The 20,500-nt window shown below is 41.9% G+C and overlaps 1 protein-coding gene across 1 annotated transcript in view; it reads left to right on the forward strand.

The window, feature by feature from the left end:
• The window catches only part of LOC126141399 (glutamate receptor ionotropic, kainate 2), a 1,424,310-nt gene extending 1,407,790 nt beyond the window's left edge, over positions 1–16,520 (forward strand). Inside the window, exon 17 of the mRNA XM_049915245.1 lies at positions 15,933–16,520. Within this exon, the coding sequence (XP_049771202.1) occupies positions 15,933–15,998 (66 nt within the window). The 3' untranslated portion in view covers positions 15,999–16,520. The remainder of the gene's footprint in view (positions 1–15,932) is intronic.
• Positions 16,521–20,500: the final 3,980 nt, after the last annotated feature.

Raw genomic sequence — 20,500 nt, forward strand, 5'->3', positions numbered from 1 at the left:
TGCTGCCGTAGCTCATTAATGCCAAATTTTGCTGCACTGTGCTAATGGATATGTTTGTCGTATGACCCACATTGATTTCTGTGGTTATTTCATGCAGTGTTGCTTGCCTGTTGTCTGTTAGCACTGTCAACTCTACAGAAATGCCGCTGTTCTTGGTCATTAAGTGAAGTCCATCACCTGCCAGTTGTCCATGGTGCGAGGTAATGCTTGAAATTTGATATTCTCGGCACGTTCTTGACACTCTGGCCCTCAGAACATAATTCCCCAACAATTTCTGAAATGGAATGGCCCAGGTGTGTTGCTTCAACTACCATTCTGTGTTCAAAGTCTGTCAATTCCCGTCATGCATCCATAATCAGATTAGACAGTTTTCACATGAACCGCCTAAATACGAATGACAGCTCTGCCAATGCACTGCTCATTTATACCTTACATATGTGACACTACAGCCATCAGTGTATGTCTGTTTCACTATTGCTTTACTTTTGTCACCTCAGTGTAGATTATTCGTGTCCACATATGCTGTCCCTTTCCCCTCCAACACAAATACTGCTTACTCTCAACCATAATTTTATGTGCTACAAATCCCTAGAATTTTAATATTAATTAATGGGACAATAAAATTTGTAAAATGTTTTAATAAAATAATTCTTATTTGTCTACACCAGTGCTTTCTTCATTGCTTTGGCATAACTTCTAAGAGACTGCAGTTCACAGAATCTTAACATATGAAAATAATTCGTACAAAAATTAGAAAAATACAAAGGTCATGCTGGTGTTTTACAAACTATAATAGCAACAAACTTTTATAACTTTGACAGTGTTATAATTTACACAATACAGATTCAAAGTGCACACCCACAATCAATGGAATTTCACTTTGCAGTACAGTTACGACCACTGATCTGTATTATGGCTATTCAAGTTACTGAGTGTGAGGAATTACCTTTGTCTTTAGCAGAGGACCTTTCCCTTTCTGTCTTGCTTTACTAAACTTCCTGTGGTTTTCTGGGCGTACAGTGGACTCAAAGATCATGATGTGAGGTACTCCCCTTGGTATACAGTCACTGTTAACAAACTTCTAAAGAAACAGAGGCTACTGCATAATAGGTGTAAAACTTAACATATGACAATAGATTTAGAGGTGCTACAAGAAATGCTTTTCGCTGTCCTAAGAGCTGTGTGCAAAACCTTAAACAATTACTGTAGTAGCATGTTAGCAGTAAATCTCTCACAAAACCCAAAGAAATTCTGTGTATATGTTAGTGTGCAGACACTCATGGATGAGGCAGGAATTGATATTAAGAGTAGCAGAGTGAAATTGGAAATAGTGAATTGAATTTTCAAATTTTCCTTTACAGAGGAAAATCCAGGAGTATTGTGCCACTTTAAGGCTTATACTCAAAGATGAGTGAAATAGATATTAGTTTCATTAGCAATAAGAAACAGCCAAAATCATTCAAATAAAAGAAAGTTTCAAGATCCACTGTAATACCTATTACATTCTATAGTGAATTTGTGACTAAGTCAGTTCCTCTTCTAATTATAACACGCCACAGATGTGTCGCACAAAAAAATTGGGCCCATTGGTTGGAAGAAAGTACAGGTCACAGCTATCTATAATACAAGCAGCAAAGTGATCTACAAAACAACCATCCAATATCCTCGATTTCTATTTGTTGTAGAATTTAAAATACATTCTTAGATCAAATGTAATGAGGTGTACTGAACAGAATGACAGATTCCTAAAATATCAATGATGTGATATACAACCTGCACTTTTCTCACATGATATCCTCAAAGCTATGGATCAAGACAGTAGTTTACAGTTCCTAAAACCATTTGACTCTGTACTTCACCTACGCTTATTACCGAAACTATGATCACATAGGGTATCAAGCTAAATTTGTGTCTGGGTTGAGGATTTTTTGGTATCAAGTACACAGCATGTTATCTTAGATAAAGAGTCATCAACAGATGTAGAAGTAACTTGATGTATGCACTAGAGATGTGTGTGGGGACCGTTGCAGTTCATGTTGTGTATTAATGACCTTGCAGTTCAGACAGTGTTAATAGTAACCACAATTACTTCACTGATGATGCAGTTATCTATAATGAAGTACTGTCTGAAAAAAAAAGCTGCAGTCAAATCTGAAGAAGATTTCAAATTGGTACAAAAACTATTAACTTGCTTAAATGTTCAAAAACGTGAATTTTGCTCTTCTCAAAATGTATCCTATGACTAAAACATCAATTAGTCACGTCTGGAATCTATCACCACATGCAAACACCTGTGCATGTTAGTTTGTAGGGATATGGATTAGAAAAATTATGTAGGTAAAGCAAAATGTAGACATTGATTGTTTGGTAAAATATTACAGAAAACGGAAATGCAGTCACCATGAATATTAGGGAAATAGAATCAATCCACAAATATTAAGATGCTTACAAAACACTTGAGTTATCTATCATAGAATATTGCTCAAATTTATCCAGCCTATACCAACCAGAATTAACAGAGGACATTGAATTTACAGAAATATGGAATACACTACATGTGAGAGGTTTGTTTAATCCAGGGGAAAGATTATGGAAATTGTGAGTAAACTGAAATAGCATACACTTGAATATAGCCACAAACTTCCCATGAAGGTCTACATACAAAGCTTCAGTAACCAGCTTCAAGTGGTGGATCAAAGAAAACATTACATCTCAGCATCCCATGTGTTGCTCCCACAAGGATCTTGAAGACAAGATTAGAGTTATTAAAGTGAACACCAAGATGCTTAATCAGTCATTTTTCCCAAGCTTCATCTGTGGTACAATGGGAATATCCACTGCAGGTGCTTCACAGTGCAGTGCTGCACTCTGCAGGATATGGACTTAGATGTAGCTCTGTTATGAATGTGTTGGAAGCAGGTAGGGTCTATTCTGCAGCCAGTCAGGTCCCAATTTCATGCATATTGGCTAACCTTCACACAATACCTGGAAATTATCTTGTGTTAATCACAGGTTGCAACATTGAAGAAATCGTTGTCAATTTCAAGATCCATAGTTTTCATAACACTTTATGAAAGTTGGCTAAAAAATTTGTAAATTAATATAAATAAAGTTACAAATTCTTTTAGTATGTGGAAACATTCAGACTTATTTTGAAAGGAAACATCCAGTGATAGCCTTAAGTGATTTAAGGAAATCAAGGAAAACATTAATCTGTGTGGCCAGACAAGGATTTTAACTACCCTTCTTGTGGATGTGAGTCCAGAGTGTCTTTACCATTGTGCCACCTCTCTGTCTGTAGCCAAAAACATCTACCATCTGCACAAACCAAGTTGACAGCTGTTCATAGAGTACTACTCTGCATGGCTGATGGGACTGACGGTAACTTGAAAACGCCTTCACTGTGGCTTCCATCAGCCACTGTGCGGAGTGTCAACTTGGTTTTTGTGGGCAGTATACTATTAGGAGCTAAAATGGAGCTCTGATCCAGTTGCAAGCTGCCTATCTAAAAGTTTGCAGGGACATCAAAAATTTGATTTTCAATATTTCATGTAATTATTGATTGAATTTAAAAATTTTAAATGCTGTCATAATCCACTCATTAAGAGGTAAAATCTTATATGAATGGTTTAAAACAATAAAACTGGTATTAAAGTTATAAACTGTGTACATGCCTTGAGGCAGCAGAACTCATGGTGCACAAATTACCAAGACTATATTCATCAGCTATTTGAGAATGAGAGCACTTTGTGATGATCAACAAGCTGTACACATAATTTCAGACCTTTCCTCACAGACACCTGTGACTAGGTAATGAAAGCAGAAAAGTTTATCATTTAGTATATTTTCACTGTCAATGCAGTAAAACTTCAGCATTAGGCACAACATTTTAATTTATTACTTCTTTATTACTAATTCTATTTGCAAGACATTTTGCACAGTATCCACGCATAACATGGACTGTACCTGCGAAATTATGCCATTTTATGACACACAATTTAGGACGGATGACATTGTAAACACTGAGATGTCCAAAGAAATAGCTTTTGCTGAAAACGGGGTGTAAATTATCCAGAATATACTCATGCCGTGTTTGATAATGAGTGTGCCTAGTGACTTCCAGCAAACTTTAAACATTATTTCAAACCTTTCCCAAAGTTTTTTATGCTTACATGCTTAATGTGAAACACATTAAACCATTTGTAAAGTAATTGGGCATTTGAAGACATTTTGTGTATGGGAGTTTGATTCTGTAAAGAAGCCTGGGGTGGCGGAGTTACTGGTAAATAATAGATGGCATATGGATAGCCTCATAACACTTCGCAGAGAAGCTAATGGGAAAAAACAAGAACTGCAATGCAACTTGAGATGCTTCTAGACAAGGAAAGGATTTCCAAACACACTGCAAGGCTTGGCCTTCAAGTTTTTGGAATCTATGACCAGATAGCGCTATCAAGATGTTACATTACAACCATTTTGGAGTTCATTGTTTGTTATTCTTCAAACAGTGATAGCTTATTAACTGGTAGAAAAATTTCTTTACAGTGATCATTGTTAAAAAAACTTAAATTCACATGAGGGTTTTGTTGCATGGTTTTTGGAAAGGCATAACTCAACAATGCCTCGAATCATCCTTTCATTATTTGTCAGTCAATCACTTTCAGAAAAGACTGTCTTCGTTGGTTTGCAGGATTTTGCTGCAATTTTGCTTTTGTCAGCATTGAATTCCATGAACATTGACTACAATTGGTTGTTGCTATGCCAAACTTGTGTGAGAAGGGTCGGCATGTGACTTACTGAGAGACAAACTCGTTATTAGGCATATGAAGACAAGGTGTAAAAAAGCTTTTCTACAAGTTTGACTGGGTGGTATTTTGGCCGTACATCTCACTGCTGCTGATGAAGGAAATGAAAGGCTTTTTAACAAGCTACCAAAATCAATTAACTCTTCCATGGCTAAAATTTATTTAGCATTTACTTTAAAATTATCAGGTCACAACTCGTCTTCCTTTCATGATCAATAACATACTTTCACTACCAAAAAATTTTAAGCGAAGATAATTAGATCCATGTTTTCATGTGAACCTAGGATTTTCAGAGTTAAATTTTTAACTTTAGAATTGTTTTATCAGGATGGCAGTTACGGAAAAAATATAACAAATGAGTACCAAAATGCATTTATTCTCGTGACAATGAAAAAACGTGAAATATCAGAAACAAGTTTTCAACATAACATTAAAAATGGCTTTGACATACCCCTGCACCATTTTTTCTACATTCTATAAAATTTTCTGGTGCATATATGTCCCACTACATACAAATTATGTACAAACCATCAAAATTACTGAGGTGTGTGGTAATGTTTCAAAACAATGTCTATGATGAATTCATAAGATGATGATTTGATATGTTTTTATGAAACAGACACACTATAAACACATGCCACCCCATTTGATCTCTCATAGCCTTTTACATGTCCGTCTCATGGTTCATAGTATTTTTCTCCAAGTTCCAAAAGCATCTCACTACATGGTAGCACTAGACAGATATGAGATAAAGACATCCCAATGCTAAAAACTGCATATTACTTTAGTGGGACATATGTATCCAATCAACCATATATATATAGTATGACTGAAACCAAATTAATTATATTGTAACAGAAAATATGTAATCATGTTTTCTTTACTGTACATTATTTTACTGGAACATTGATATATTGTGAGAGACAGCCAATACTCTGAGTTGATAATTATCAGCTAGAGTCCACTGACTGAGAATAAATAAATAAAAACATATTGCCATTGTCTCCTTTTGTAGGATGATAAAAAGAACCTTTTATTGCATAAGAAATTAAGTTTTCATTTGGTTCTGTTCAAGAATGGATCAGGGTTCAGAATGGTAGCTTATGAGTCAGTTCAACCATATCGTAGTGGGTCTGCAGCTATTATGTGCCATATTCATTTAATATACGTAAATTTAACATTCACTGAATGTAACTTGCAAGTGAGCCAAATAATCTTTGCCTTATAGTTAACAGAAACCTTAAAAACAGAAGGTAAGATGTATATCATCAGAGGTTCTTTAGTAGTTCCACATTTCAGTTGGTAATGTATAATATCATATTGACAGGCATTCTGATTTGCCCTGGGTAGTAAGAAACAGGCCTGTTGTAGACATGAATCCTGTTCACTACTATTTTGAGGTTACATGAAGCATGAGGTGTATTTCACTCCTGTTGAGTCTGAATACGAGTTGTTAATCTACATGACAGCAGTGATCCAAGTCCTCTGCGAAGACCTGGGACCCTTTGACTGAACATAGTATCTCTCAGTCAGAGATACATGCTTTATATCAATGATGTAGTAATTTCAAGTTGCTATCATAAAATATCCCCCCAGGCGGGCCGCCACTCTTTGGTGGGTTCGTGCTTGGCTACCATGGGGCCCCAGCCTTTGCAGCATTTTTTCCCTTCCATGTTGCATGTCTATCCTCTTGCTATTCTATTTCCCCTCCCTTGGGGAACATGTCTAGGGTGTTATTGGGAATGTTTTGCATTGTCTGTTGCTGAAGTAAGAACAGTCTCACCTTTGTTTTCTGCTCCCTTTTTCCTTTCTTCATTTCCCTTCTCCTCTCATTCCTCAATTTCTGTGTTTGAGGTTCTTCTTTTTCTTCTTCCTCCCTGTGTGCTCCTGAAGGCCGCCCAAGTGTCTGATGCGTAACAGGTGACTGGGCAATGCATAATGCCCAGCCCCGGATCGACATGTAGGGTTGGCACTTATCCCCTGGTACAGGCCAACCCCAGGGAGGGGTGATTGCCTGAGCTGCAACCTTCCCAAATTGCCAATTGGTCCCTCTGTCAGATGTTCGGAAAGTGTGACATGAGGTGTGAACAGTCACTTAATGCGGGTGCGCCCCTTGTGAAGGGACGCTCCAGTTGGAAGGAGCGCACCATCGGAGATGCTGGCAATCATGTGGGATTTTCTCACAATGAGTCAATCATCTTCCCAATCAATGTTTACAAAATGTAAATGTAATGAGGCAAATGATTCAAAGACCCTGCCCGCTGCACCATAGTTCCTCGTGGTCTCACGTACTGAAGACGGTCATTCCTCCGCCATGGTAAATCCGTTTATTATTCAGAAAGGTGTAGATGCAATTCCCAGCCCTGTGAAATCAAATGGTTCAAATGGCTCTGAGCACTATGCGACTTAACTTCTGAGGTCATCAGTCACCTAGAACTTAGAACTAATTAAACCTAACTAACCTAAGGATATAAATGATTAATGGAAAATCTCATATAAAGATGTGAAACAAATACTAACAAAGAGATAGAGGGGCTGGCCAGTACTTACCTCAGCTCAGTACAGCCGATAGATACACATAAAACAGAACCAAAAATTTACATTCCTAGCTTTCGGAACAAATGTTCCTTCATCAGGGAGGAGAGAGGGGAAAGAAAGGGAAGAAGGGAAAGGAGATTCAGTTACTCACAACCCAGGCTATGAAGCAACAGGGAAAGGACAACCATGCCTCCATCCTTGCTACCCTACCTATTTTCCTTTCCCTGTTGCTTCATAGCCTGGGTTGTGAGTAACTGAATCTCCTTTCCCTTCTTCCCTTTCTTTCCCCTCTCTCCTCCCTGATGAAGGAACATTTGTTCCGAAAGCTAGGAATGTAAATTTTTGGTTCTGTTTTATGTGTATCTATCGGCTGTACTGAGCTGAGGTAAGTACTGGCCAGCCCCTCTATCTCTTTGTTAGTATTTGTTTAACCTAAGGATATCACACACATCCATGCCCGAGGCAGGATTTGAACCTGCGACCGGAGCGGTCACGCGGTTCCAGATTGAAGCGCCTTTAACCGCACGGCCACACCGGCCGGCCCTGTGAAATCCTGCTGCCGTTTATGGAATGGCACTTTGCTTTTGGAGACTGCTTCTAATTCTCAAGCACAACAACTGCTTGCTGCCTCACTACTCTACGGCTACCCTGTTCATGTTGATACCCCTAGAACTTTGAATTCTTCCCTTGGTGTAATTTACACCAGGCTGCTCAAAGGTCTAACCAAGGCCGAAATCCACTCTTACCTCTCTGATCAGGGTGTCTTTGCCACCCATCGTATAATGAAAAATGTAGATTCCTCCTGAGTGCCCACCCGCACTCTCTTTCTCTCCTTTGATAAAGTGGTGCTGCCGTCCAAGACCAAAGCAGGCTATCAAATTATCACAGTCGGGCTATACATTCCGAACCCGATGCACTACTACCAGTGTCATCATTTCACACACTCTAGAATGTCTTGTCAACACCCAGCTAAATGTGTAACTGTGGTAGGGATGCACACGAGGGTGACTGTCCTCCTCCTCCTCTTCCTCCTCCCCCCTGTATCAACTGCAATGGCGGCCATGCCTCCTCCTCCTGGGATTTTCCTGTGTATCTTGATGAGTGGGCTGTCCAAGAGATTTGGGTAAAGGAAACAGTGCCTTACCCAGTAGCTGTAACTGGCTAGTCGCAAACCCTGTGTTCTCCCGTCTGGCACCTGTAGTTCTCTTCTTGCTACCCTCGCTCTATGACGGACATGGCCACACAGACATGCAACCTCAAATTCAGCTCTGAGGTTGTGAAATCGCCCAGTATCAAGTAGCATCACTGTCCCACTGTGCAACAAAGCGTCAGACTCTCGCGTCAAGGGGCGAAGCCACCAGCTACACAACCACTCGGCAGGAAAGGACAGAAGAAGTACTCCCATGAAGACTTCCTCCATCCCTCTAGCCAAACAACACCTGAGTCTTCCTCTAACCAGGAAGGCTTGAAGAAATCCACCAAAGGCAAACGGTCTTCTCCTCCGCCAACTCGAAGATCCTCTTCAATGGTGTCGCCATGTGGTACCTTAGCCCGGCAGGCCTCTGTCATGCTGGTGCGCAGCACCAACCATTTTTCAGCATTGGAATCCATGGACTGACCGCACAAGCAAACCAATGCTTCTGTGGACCCCATGGAGCAAGATCCTCCTGCTTCTGTGCCCTGTAGTAGCGACTGTACGCCAGTTGTCACTCAGCAGCCGCCGAGTTGACACCCCTACATCTCTTCCTCCTCATGACTGTCCTCCAATGGAATGCTCATAGCCTTCGGTCCCTCAAAGATGATTTACAGCTGCTTTTAGCATTGCAGCATCCCCTTGTACTCTGCCTCCAGGAAATGAAATTGCACCTTCTGACTGCTTTGAGCTTTCACATTACTTACCGATTCGTTTTGACCTTCCTCCTGAGGTCAGCATTCCATCTCATGGGGGCGTTATGCTACTTATACAAGATGACATTCATAGTCAACCCATCTCCCTGACTACCCATCTTCAAGCTGTTGCAGTTCACCTTTTCCTTCCCCACCTGACTTTTTCCCTTTGTAGCATTTATGTACCTCCGGCTTTCGATGTCACCAGGGCAGACTTCTTTCAGTTTATTGGGCGGCTAACTCCTCTTCCATTTTTGCTACTCAGTGACTTTACTGCACATCATTCCCTTTGGGGTTCTCCCAGGACCTGTCCAAGATGTGCCCTCTTGGCTGACCTTCTTAACCAACTTAACCTCTTCTGCCTTAACACTGGAACATCCGCTTTTCTTTCCGACTCCTCTCACACCTATTCCCATTTGGTCCTGTCCTTTTGCACAGCCCAGCTTGCCCATCATCTTGAGTGGTCCATTCTTACTGACACCTACTCGAGTGACCATTTCCCATGTGCTCTCCATTTGCGGACTTCTCCCCCATCCACGTGCATGCTCAAATGGCAGCTTACTAAAGCTGACTGGCAGCTTTACTCCTCCCTGGCGACCTTCAAAGAACACGATTTTCCCAATTGTGATAACCAGGTGGACTATCTCATCAACATTATCCTTACTGCTGCAGAATGTTCCCTTCCTTGCACTTCCTCTTTACAAAGTCATGACCCAGTCCCTTGGTGGACTGAGGTGTGCTGCAATGAAATTCGCACATGGAGCTCTCCACGTTCTTAACCATCATCCTACGATGGCAAACTGCATTCATTATAAACAGGTGCAGGCAAAGTGTCATTGCATTCTTTGGGATAGCAAACGAGCTAGCTGGATTTTATTCACTAGTTCTTTTAACAGTTCCACCACTTCCTCTGTCGTGTGGCCCAACCTCCGATGGATCTCTGGGACCAAGATCCATTGCCCCATTTCTGGCCTCACAGTAGCAGATGATGTTATCGTGGACCCTACTGCTATCTCCAACACCGTGGGCCACCATTTTCTGGAAGTTTCGAGCTCTTCCCACTATCACCCTGCCTTCCTCCATCGGAAATGACTGGGGGGTCTTGGGCAATGCCCTTCTGTTCTCCAAGTCATGAGTGCTACAATGCCGCCATTACTATGAGGGAGCTCTATCATGCTTTCAGTTCATCCCAATCCTCCGCCCCAGGACCATACACCGTCCACATTCAGAATCTGCAGCACCTTTCTCTTGCGGGCAAGCACTTTCTGCTTAACACGTACAACCGCATCTAGGCAGAGGACACATTTCCCATCCACTGGTGTGAAGCCACTGTCATACTCATACCTAAGCCCGGTAAGGACAAAAACCTCCCTTCTAGCTACCACCCCATCTCTCTTACCAGCTGTGTTTGCAAGGTGATGGAACATATGGTCCATGCCTGGCTAGTATGGTGGCTCAAGTCTTGCAATTTACTGATGAATGCACAGTGTGGATTTTGAGCACGGCGTTCCGCAGTTGACCATCTTGTTACTTTGTCCACCCATGTGATGAATGGTTTTCTGCAGAAATCCCAGACTGTGGCCATGTTTTGGTGAAGGCCTATGACACCTGCTGTAGAACTGATATCCTCTGTACTCTTTACATGTGGGGCTTCCATGGGCACCTGCCCTGTTTCCTTCAGGCATTTCTACAAGATCGAATTTCCAAGCTGCATCTGGGTTCTGCGTTGTCAGACAACTTTATCCAGGAAAACGGTGTGCCTCAGGGTTCCGTCCTGAGTGTCGTCCTTTTTGCTATCACCATTAACCCTATCATTGCCTGTCTCCCACCGGGCATCTCTGGCTCCCTTTTTGTTGACGATTTTGCCATCTATTGCAGTTCTCCACAGACCTATCTTACTGAGAAGCATCTTCAGCGGTGTCTTGATCGTCTTTACTCTTGGAGCATCAACAATAGCTTTCACTTTTCCACTGACAAAACCATCTGTATAAATTTCTGGTGATGCAAGTGGTTTCTCCCACCATCTTTACATCTAGGGCCTGTTGCCCTTCTGTTCCTTAAAACTACAAAATTCCTGGGGCTCATGCCACTTAGGAAACACTCTTGGTCCTCCCATGTATCTTGCCTGGCAGCCCGCTGTACGCTGTTCCTCGATGCCCTATTATCCTCAGTGGTACTTCCTGGGATGCTGATCGAACCACCCTCCTCCATTTGTACCAGTCCCTTGTCTGTTTGAAACTCGACTATGGGTGCTTTGTTTATGTGTCTGCATGCCCATCCCTCTTACGCTGTCTCAACACTATCCACCATTGTGGCATCCGTTTGGCCACGGGCACCTTTTACACCAGCCTGGTTGAGAACCTGTATGCTGAACTACCCCTGTCCTACCGCTGTGACTTTCTCCTCAGCGGGTATGCATGCCGTTTGTCTGCCATACGTGGCCACTCATCCTATGCCTCCTTATATTATGATTCCTTTGATCGTCAGTATGGGGCTCATCCTCCTTCTATGTTACATCCTGGAGTCCACTTTCAGCACTTGCTATGGTGGCTTAACTTCACACTACCTGCACCTTTCCCAGTAGGTGTGAACCCTTCACCACCTTGGCTTCATGAAACAACCCATGTTAACCATGACCTTCATTCGCTTCCTAAGGACACTACTCCAGCCTCGGTCTATTGCCTTCAGTTTCACAACCTTCACATGGAACTTCACAATAGTACCTTTGTATACAATATGGCTCTTGAACTGACCGTGGGGTCAGGTGTGCCTTCTTCATTGGTGTCCATGTCTTTCGATATCAGCTTCCGGCACACTCCTCAGTATTTACAGCGAAGCTCTTTGCCTTGTATCAGGCCAGAGAGTACATCTGGCGACACAGCCTTTTCAATCGTGACCTCTGCTCAGACTCACTCAGTGCCCTTCAGAGTCTATGTGCGCTGTACACCGCCCATCCCTTAGTGCAGCAGGTCCAGGAAAACTATCAACTGCTCACTCTTGGTGGGGCCAGTTTGATGTTTTTGTGAGTTCCTGGTCATGTCGGTCTGCCAGGAAACAAGGCTGCTGATGCTGCTGCCAAAGCTGCAGTCCTCATATCTCAGCCCACGAGTACCTATATTCCCTCTGATGATCTCTGTGTTGTCGTCTGTCAGGAGGTGGTGTCCCTTTCGCATTTCCAATGGTCCTCCCTTCACGGAAATAAGCTCTGGCTTATTAAGCCTCTCCCAGTGGCTTGGATGACCTCCTCTTGGCCGTCCCACCAGGACGAGGTTATTTTCACTCAGCTGCATTTGGGCACTGTCTTTTTTGCCATAGTCATTTGCTAAGTGGCGCTACCCCACCACTTGGTACACATTGCAGTCAATTTTAACTGTCTGCCACTTCCTGCTGGAATGTCCATTTTGTAACCTTTTAAATTCCGGTTTGGGTTTGCTGTCTGAGTTATCCCCCATTTTAGCAAATGACACGTGGGCTGTCGACCGTGTCTTACTTCTTATCTGCCAAAGCAATATGGCAAAAGCCATTTAATTTTTAGTTTTTTGACCTCCATTTCTGTATGGTGCCTTTTTTAGCCCTTTTTCCACGTGTCTGTTTTTAACTGTCTTCTGATATGTCAAGTGGGACTGGCATATAGCTGTTTTTTAACTCCTCTCTGTCTTCATGTTCTATAGTTTTGACTTGGTTGTGTATGACCCTAGTTGTTTTTGCATCCTAAAGCAAAACAAAACCAAAACCAATTATAAAATATCATTATTTAATACATGCAAATGTAATAAATCTTGATTTCATGAGGTGCTGCTGGTTACATTCATCCTTTATATTAGACTGAGAATTCACTATCCTATATGATTTTAAATAGATAAAACTTATTCTGTTAGGTCTGATAATTACTGACTGCTGCAGAGTTTTAGATGAGGCTGGTGCCGTATTCATCAACACATATGAGTTCTGTTCAAATAAATCTGGAGCTTTGTCCACAAAATTTTTCTACACTTACCTGTTACTTACTGTGCATAGTCTCCTTCCAAATACTCTCCTCCACGATTGATAAGCCACTCCCAATGCTGTTTCCACTTCTAGAAGCAGTCTTGGTATGACTTGCTGGATCACATGAAGCACCATCAGTGAATTTTCTCCTATCTCCTATGTTGTTGCAAATCTTCATTTGGTCAATGGGGTTTTCAATTATGGAAATAAAAGAAGTCCACAGGGGCCAAATCTGGAGAGTATGGAGGATGAGGCAGCACAGTGATTTTGTTTTTTTGTGCAATAGTCATGCACCAGCAGGGATGAATGTGTGGGTGCATCATCGTGATGCAAGAGTCATGAATTGTCTTGCCACATTTCAGGCTGTTTCCTTCTCACATTTTCTTGCAGGCATCACAACACCTCCTGATAGTACCATCAATTAACAGTTTCTCCCTGTGGCATAAATTCATAATGAACTAATCCTTCAAAGTCAAAGAAAACTATGAGCATGGCTTTGACATTTGACTTGACCTGACGAGCTTGCTTCAGTCCTGGAGAAACTTTCCCAACCCATTGTGAAGACTGAACCTTGGTCCCAAAGTCATAACCATAGACCCACATCTCATCACCAGTTATGGTTCTCAAGGAACATCTTGTTCTCATTTGCTCAGTCCAAAAACACTTCACAGACTGCGAGGCAAAGGTCTTTCTGGTCTTCACTCATGAGCTGTGGGATAAACTTAGTAGCAACACAGTGCATTCCAAGATGCTGTGTTAGGATTTCATGACACGATCCAACTGAAATGTTACATTCTTTTGCAATCTCTCGTACAGTCAGTCTTCGATTGACACACACACAATTTCATTGACATTCCCGACAGGAGCGTCGTCGGTGGACATCAAAGGTTGTCCTGAACAAGGGTCATTAACCTCTGCCTTGCCATTTTTAAAGCATGTGAACCATTCTTAACACCAAGTATGGTTTAAGCACTTCTCACCGTAGGCTTCCTACATCACTTGGTATGTCTCTGTAAAGGTTTTCTTGAGTTTCAAGCAGAATTTGCTTTGCTCCTCTAATCCTGCCATCTCAAAATTCACAAACTGTGTGACACAATGTTCTACTTGATATAGCACTGAACAATAACTAAGACGTACAACAACAAAACTTCCGGCAGTTACACATTAAACACAGGTGTGTGCAGGGATGCTAACCACATTTCACCCCCAACACACCTTAAGCGCGAAATTATGAGTGTCCTAGAAATTTATAAACAGGCCTCACATGAACTACAATTATATGAAGACTGACATGGGCAACATAAAATTAGTACAAGAAAATTTGTCACTAAAACATATGAGCCACTATAATTATTATTTTTGTCTTAGCATTGTTGGTGCATGGTAGTTTAGCCTCCAGTTTGTTTCCTGACAAAGTAATAATTAAATGCAGATGAAAAGTCAGTACTTATCAGAACAAAGTGGAAAAATATTTGGAGGTGGCACAAAAAAGTGAGAATTTCCAAATCTCTTTGATCTTATTGCTAACACAGACACTAAGCCAGAACTGTTGAGTGAAACTGATTAAACACTCATCTCACATAACTGGAAACTCTCCCCTTAATGTTGCATTGAGAATAACTTCTCTGTTCTCATGTGCCTTTCAAGTATACTCTCCATCTTCCAGTCCTTCTCACATTGTCCCTTGATATGACAAAATGTGAAATTTATCATGTTTTTTACACTCTCTCTTGCTGTGTGTCTATCAAGCACAAATTTTATCCATTGTTTTTATTTTAAAGAAAGCTGTTGCCAGTAACCACGTTATGCATTTTTATCTTTTTTAAATTTCCTTTACTTTACGTCTGTGGTCACAAACTTTTTGTCAACAGATTATCCATTTTGGTCTATAATGACCACCTTCAGATCTGCAGCAAAATATAGGAAAACATAAATACACTAGCAGATTGTCTACAGCTTAAAACAATAAAATAGACCATAATGAAAAGTACTACTGACATACATATACATTTGTGCACTTTAAGTGTGAAGAGGCATACCTGTTTTATAAAAACAATGTCCTAATGTACTGCAGCCATAGTGGCTTTGTCAAATGATAAATGCAAAATCAGCACCAGCATCATCAGATATTTATAAATAACAGCATATGCATGAGTCATCATTTCAGCAGCACTACTGTTCAAAACAAACTGTCTTACAGTATCCACAAGATGTTTGTGTCGTAAGTTCACCAGATGTTGCTATCGTAGGCATACACAAATCTTTTGATTTATAGTTTTTTATATTATTCTGTGCACTATGGAAGCTGTTTATTACTTATGTCATTATCTATAACACTGGCACTTGAGCATTTGTCAATTACTGTCTCATAACTCTTCCTCTTTTTAACAATCTAACTTTTGTCATGTTCTGCTTCATCGCATTTTATTACTGTTATGCCTCTTATACCGTATAAGCCCATTACAGACTTTACCAATAGTATCCCCCCTTTATTTTACATTGTTCAAGTAATCATTGAAGACTTGTGTATGCCTACAATAGCGATATCTGGTGAACTTACTCCACACACACACATCTGAAGATAGTCATTATAGACCAAAACCAGTAATCTGTTGACTAAAAGTTTGTGACCATAGATGTAAAGTAAAGGAAATTTATTCTATATTCACGTCACTGCGACAATGTCACGCTTGTTTACCTTTTTTATCTTTTCAGGAGACAGGGATCCTGCCTATGATTGAAATGAAGAAGCCATCCCTGAGTTATGATCCTGATACCTAGCAGAATGTTCAGAGTGGATCACATCTCACAGACACTTTGTGATACCACTCAAGGGATTAAAAACAAAGAAGCTGCTGTGATAATAAGTGAAAATGTACAGTTCCCTGCTCATTGTGGCACATTTTTGACATGAACTGAGTTCAATTCAGAGAAGTGTCAGGTGTGTTTTCTGACTGAAGACTTATAAGAACAATAGTGCAGTGAAAAATTGAGTACAGACTACAATAAATGGGTTGAAAGTCCCATGGCCTAAGGTACTGTCTTTCGTGAAATACAAATAAAGTACTGTCATGATGTGCAGAAAACTTCCCATCACTTCCAATGGCAAATGTCATCCTCACAAAGGCAGAAAAACTATTTTTAATATTATAATTCCGTGGTACCTACAACTCAAGCTCTGGGACTTAGAGTGAATTAAGAATTTTTATTTTTAAAAATGAAATTAAAAGTACTTAATTTCAGTGTCACTTGTGCCAAGAGTAATTAAAATGTGTCTAATAAAACTACAAATTTTGTCACAAAATGTTTCATATTAAAAGTTCATTACATCTCAAGAATTTGAAGTGAACTTCATTATTTCCTCTCTTGAATATCATGGAATAATATTTGGAAGATATTTTGTTGTTAATAAAAAGATACGTTTTTCCCATTACACATATTTATCTATGTACGCCATTTGTTTGTATATCGTAATGCAGCATGTTTTATTCCCAGTGATCTCAGAATGAAATGGGCTCCATACATTCCCAATAATTTTTAACTTAATACTGTGTTCTTAACTGGATGATATTTTTAATCTGATAGAATGTCAAACTATTATTTAGACATAACATTGAGTTCATATAGTTATCACATGCAAGCATTGGATCACTTTACATACCTATAACATTACAATAAAAATATGCATGCCCTTAAACAAGATTTGCATGAAGCATATAAAGACTTGATGTCAAAAGAGTAGTAAACAAGGAACACAAGCTGCTAATGGCCCATGACAACAAAGGGAACATGTTACGTAATTGGATACGTAAAAAAATCTACTCACCATGTGTGGCAGGAGAACACACACCCTAAATGGTTTAACTTATGCAAGTTTTCAGAGCCAGTGGCTCCTGCTTCCAGCAGAAGATTTGAAGGGGAAGGAAGAAGGGTGAAGGAAAAAGCCTGGAGAGGTTTTAGGAAAATGGATACAGTTCAGAAGAGTCACACAGAACCCCGGGTTAGGGGATATTTACTGAGTGGGATAGAAGGAAAGACTGTACTGGATGAGACTTGGAAACCTGAGAGCTTAAAGGTGGAAGACAGGGTAATATGCAAGACAGAGATTACTACTAAAACATCATGCATGAGTTAATAAGAGTGAAAAGCTAAGTGCAAAGTATGTAACAGATGCTGGAGGGGCACAGAAAAAAACATTCAGATCAGAAGATGAAAGATGTAGAAAACTAAAATTGAGTGAAGAAAGGAGTAGTTACTGTGAAGAACTCAGAAGGAATTAATGTAAATTGAGGCCAGTTGGGTGGCAAGAAACAAGGCCATGTTGTAGCGCTAGTTCCCAACTGCAGAGAAACTGGTGTCTAGGGGAAAAACCCAGATGGTGCGTGTGGTGAAACAGGCACTAAGGTCATGACTGTCATGTTGTACAGCATGCTATGCAACACGATATTGTGTGTATGCCTATTCATCCTGACTGATAACTGGATGTACTCATGCCGATGCAAAAGGTCGAACGGTGTTTACATAATAGCTGGTATATGACATTGGTCATTCTGCAGGTGGCTCTCTCTTTTATAGTATATGTTTTACCAGTCACAGAGCTGGTGCAGATGGTGGTAGGAAGGTGCACAAGGCAAGTCTTACAGCAGCTGCAATCACAGGAATAGGTGCCATAGGGTAGCTAGATGGGTGCAGGAGCAGCACAGGGTCTGACAATAATATTGTGGAGATTGGGAGAGTGACAAAAAAGCTGTTCTAGGTGTAGTGGGTAAAATCTCACACAATGGCTCTCATTTCAGGGCATGATTTTAGGAAGTCATGGCCTCGTTGGAGTAGCTGATTAATACATCGAAGATCAGGATTATACTGAGTGACAAATGGTGGGCTCCAAGGTTGTTTTTTGGAGGGATCAGCAATATCACAATTGTCTGTGATGGCCTGGGAATCTGTTTTTGAGCTAGGCTGTTGGGGTATTTACATCCAATGAAGACTGGTGAGAATGATGGTGTATTGCTGTAGAGAGTGTGCATCCAAACAAATACTTTTGCCTCAAATGCCAAGGCTGTACGGGAGGGAATGTTTGACCTGAAAAGGATGGCAACTGTCAAAATGGTAAGTACTGTTGTTTGTTAGTAGGTTTAATGTGGACAGAAGTGTGTAGCTGGCCTTCTGTGAGGATGAGATCAACATCAAGAAAAGTGGCACGGTGTTCAGAATAGGACCATGTGAACTTTAATTGGCAGAAAGTATTTAGAGATTCCAGGAATTTTAACAGGTCAGCCCCACCATGGGCTCATATGGCAAAGATGTGAACAATGTATCTAAACCAGACCAGCGGCCGAAGGCTTATGAAGCCCAGAAAAGTCTCATCCAAGTGACTGATGAAAAGTTTGGTATAGAAAGCAACGATCCTGGTTCCCATGGCCATACCCCTGATCTTTTTGTATGTCTGCCCCTCAAAGGTGAAGTAATTATTGGTAAGTATACTGTTGATTAAGGTGAGTGAGAAGGATGTCATAGGTTTGGAATCAGGTGAGCACTGACTGTGGAAATGTTCAGCAGCAGACCAACCATGTACATGGGAGATGTTGGTATCATTGGTGACAAGCAAGGTGTGTGCTGGGCATGGAACAGGCACAGATATCAGATGCTCTAGGTAATGATTGTTATCTTTAATATTGGAAGGAAATCTATGTAGTATGGGTTGCAGATGTTGATCAAGTAAGGCAGATATAGGTTTGATGGGTGCTTTTAAGCCAGCAACTATAGGACGACCAGGATGATTGGGTTTGTGGATCTTAGGAAGAAGGTCAAATCATATTTCCCAAACCATCACATCCAATCCTGGTACTGCTGGTCACCCCAAAAAACTACCTCAGAGCACACCACTTGTCAACCCATTTTATCCTGTCTTGGATGTACACTCCTGGAAATGGAAAAAAGAACACATTGACACTGGTGTGTCAGACCCACCATACTTGCTCCGCACACTGCAAGAGGGCTGTACAAGCAATGATCACACGCATGGCACAGCGGACACACCAGGAACCGCGGTGTTGGCTGTCGAATGGCGCTAGCTGCGCAGCATTTGTGCACCGCCGCCGTCAGTGTCAGCCAGTTTGCCGTGGCATATGGAGCTCCATCGCAGTCTTTAACACTGGTAGCATGCCGCGACAGCGTAGACGTGAACCGTATGTGCAGTTGACGGACTTCGAGCGAGGGCATATAGTGGGCATGCGGGAGGCCGGGTGGACGTACCGCCGAATTGCTCAACACGTGGGGCGTGAGGTCTCCACAGTACATCGATGTTGTCGCCAGTGGTCGGCGGAAGGTGCACGTGCCCGTCGACCTGGGACCGGACCGCAGCGACGCACGGATGCACGCCAAGACCGTAGGATCCTACGCAGTGCCGTAGGGGACCGCACCGCCACTTCCCAGCAAATTAGGGACACTGTTGCTCCTGGGGTATTGGCGAGGACCATTCGCAACCGTCTCCATGAAGCTGGGCTATGGTCCCGCACACCGTTAGGCCGTCTTCCGCTCACGCCCCAACATCGTGCAGCCCGCCTCCAGTGGTGTCGCGACAGGCATGAATGGAGGGACAAATGGAGACGTGTCGTCTTCAGCGATGAGAGTCGCTTCTGCCTTGGTGCCAATGATGGTCGTATGCGTGTTTGGCGCCGTGCAGGTGAGCGCCACAATCAGGACTGCATACGACCGAGGCACACAGGGCCAACACCCGGCATCATGGTGTGGGGAGCGATCTCCTACACTGGCCGTACACCACTGGTGATCGTCGATGGGACACTGAATAGTGCACGGTACATCCAAACCGTCATCGAACCCATCGTTCTACACGTCCGCATGTATCCCGTGCCACCCAACGTGCTCTAGAAGGTGTAAGTCAACTACCCTGGCCAGCAAGATCTCCAGATCTGTCCCCCATTGAGCATGTTTGGGACTGGATGAAGCGTCGTCTCACGCGGTCTGCACGTCCAGCACGAACGCTGGTCGAACTGAGGCGCCAGGTGGAAATGGCATGGCAAGCCATTCCACAGGACTACATCCAGCATCTCTACGATCGTCTCCATGGGAGAATAGCAGCCTGCATTGCTGCGAAAGGTGGATATACACTGTACCAGTGCCGACATTGTGCATGCTCTGTTGCCTGTGTCTATGTGCCTGTGGTTCTGTCAGTGTGATCATGTGATGTATCTGACCCCAGGAATGTGTCAATAAAGTTTCCCCTTCCTGGGATAATGAATTCACGGTGTTCTTATTTCAAT

The sequence above is a fragment of the Schistocerca cancellata genome, chromosome 1 (genome assembly GCF_023864275.1).
Source record: "Schistocerca cancellata isolate TAMUIC-IGC-003103 chromosome 1, iqSchCanc2.1, whole genome shotgun sequence".
In the NCBI taxonomy this organism is placed as follows: Eukaryota; Metazoa; Arthropoda; class Insecta; order Orthoptera; family Acrididae; genus Schistocerca; species Schistocerca cancellata.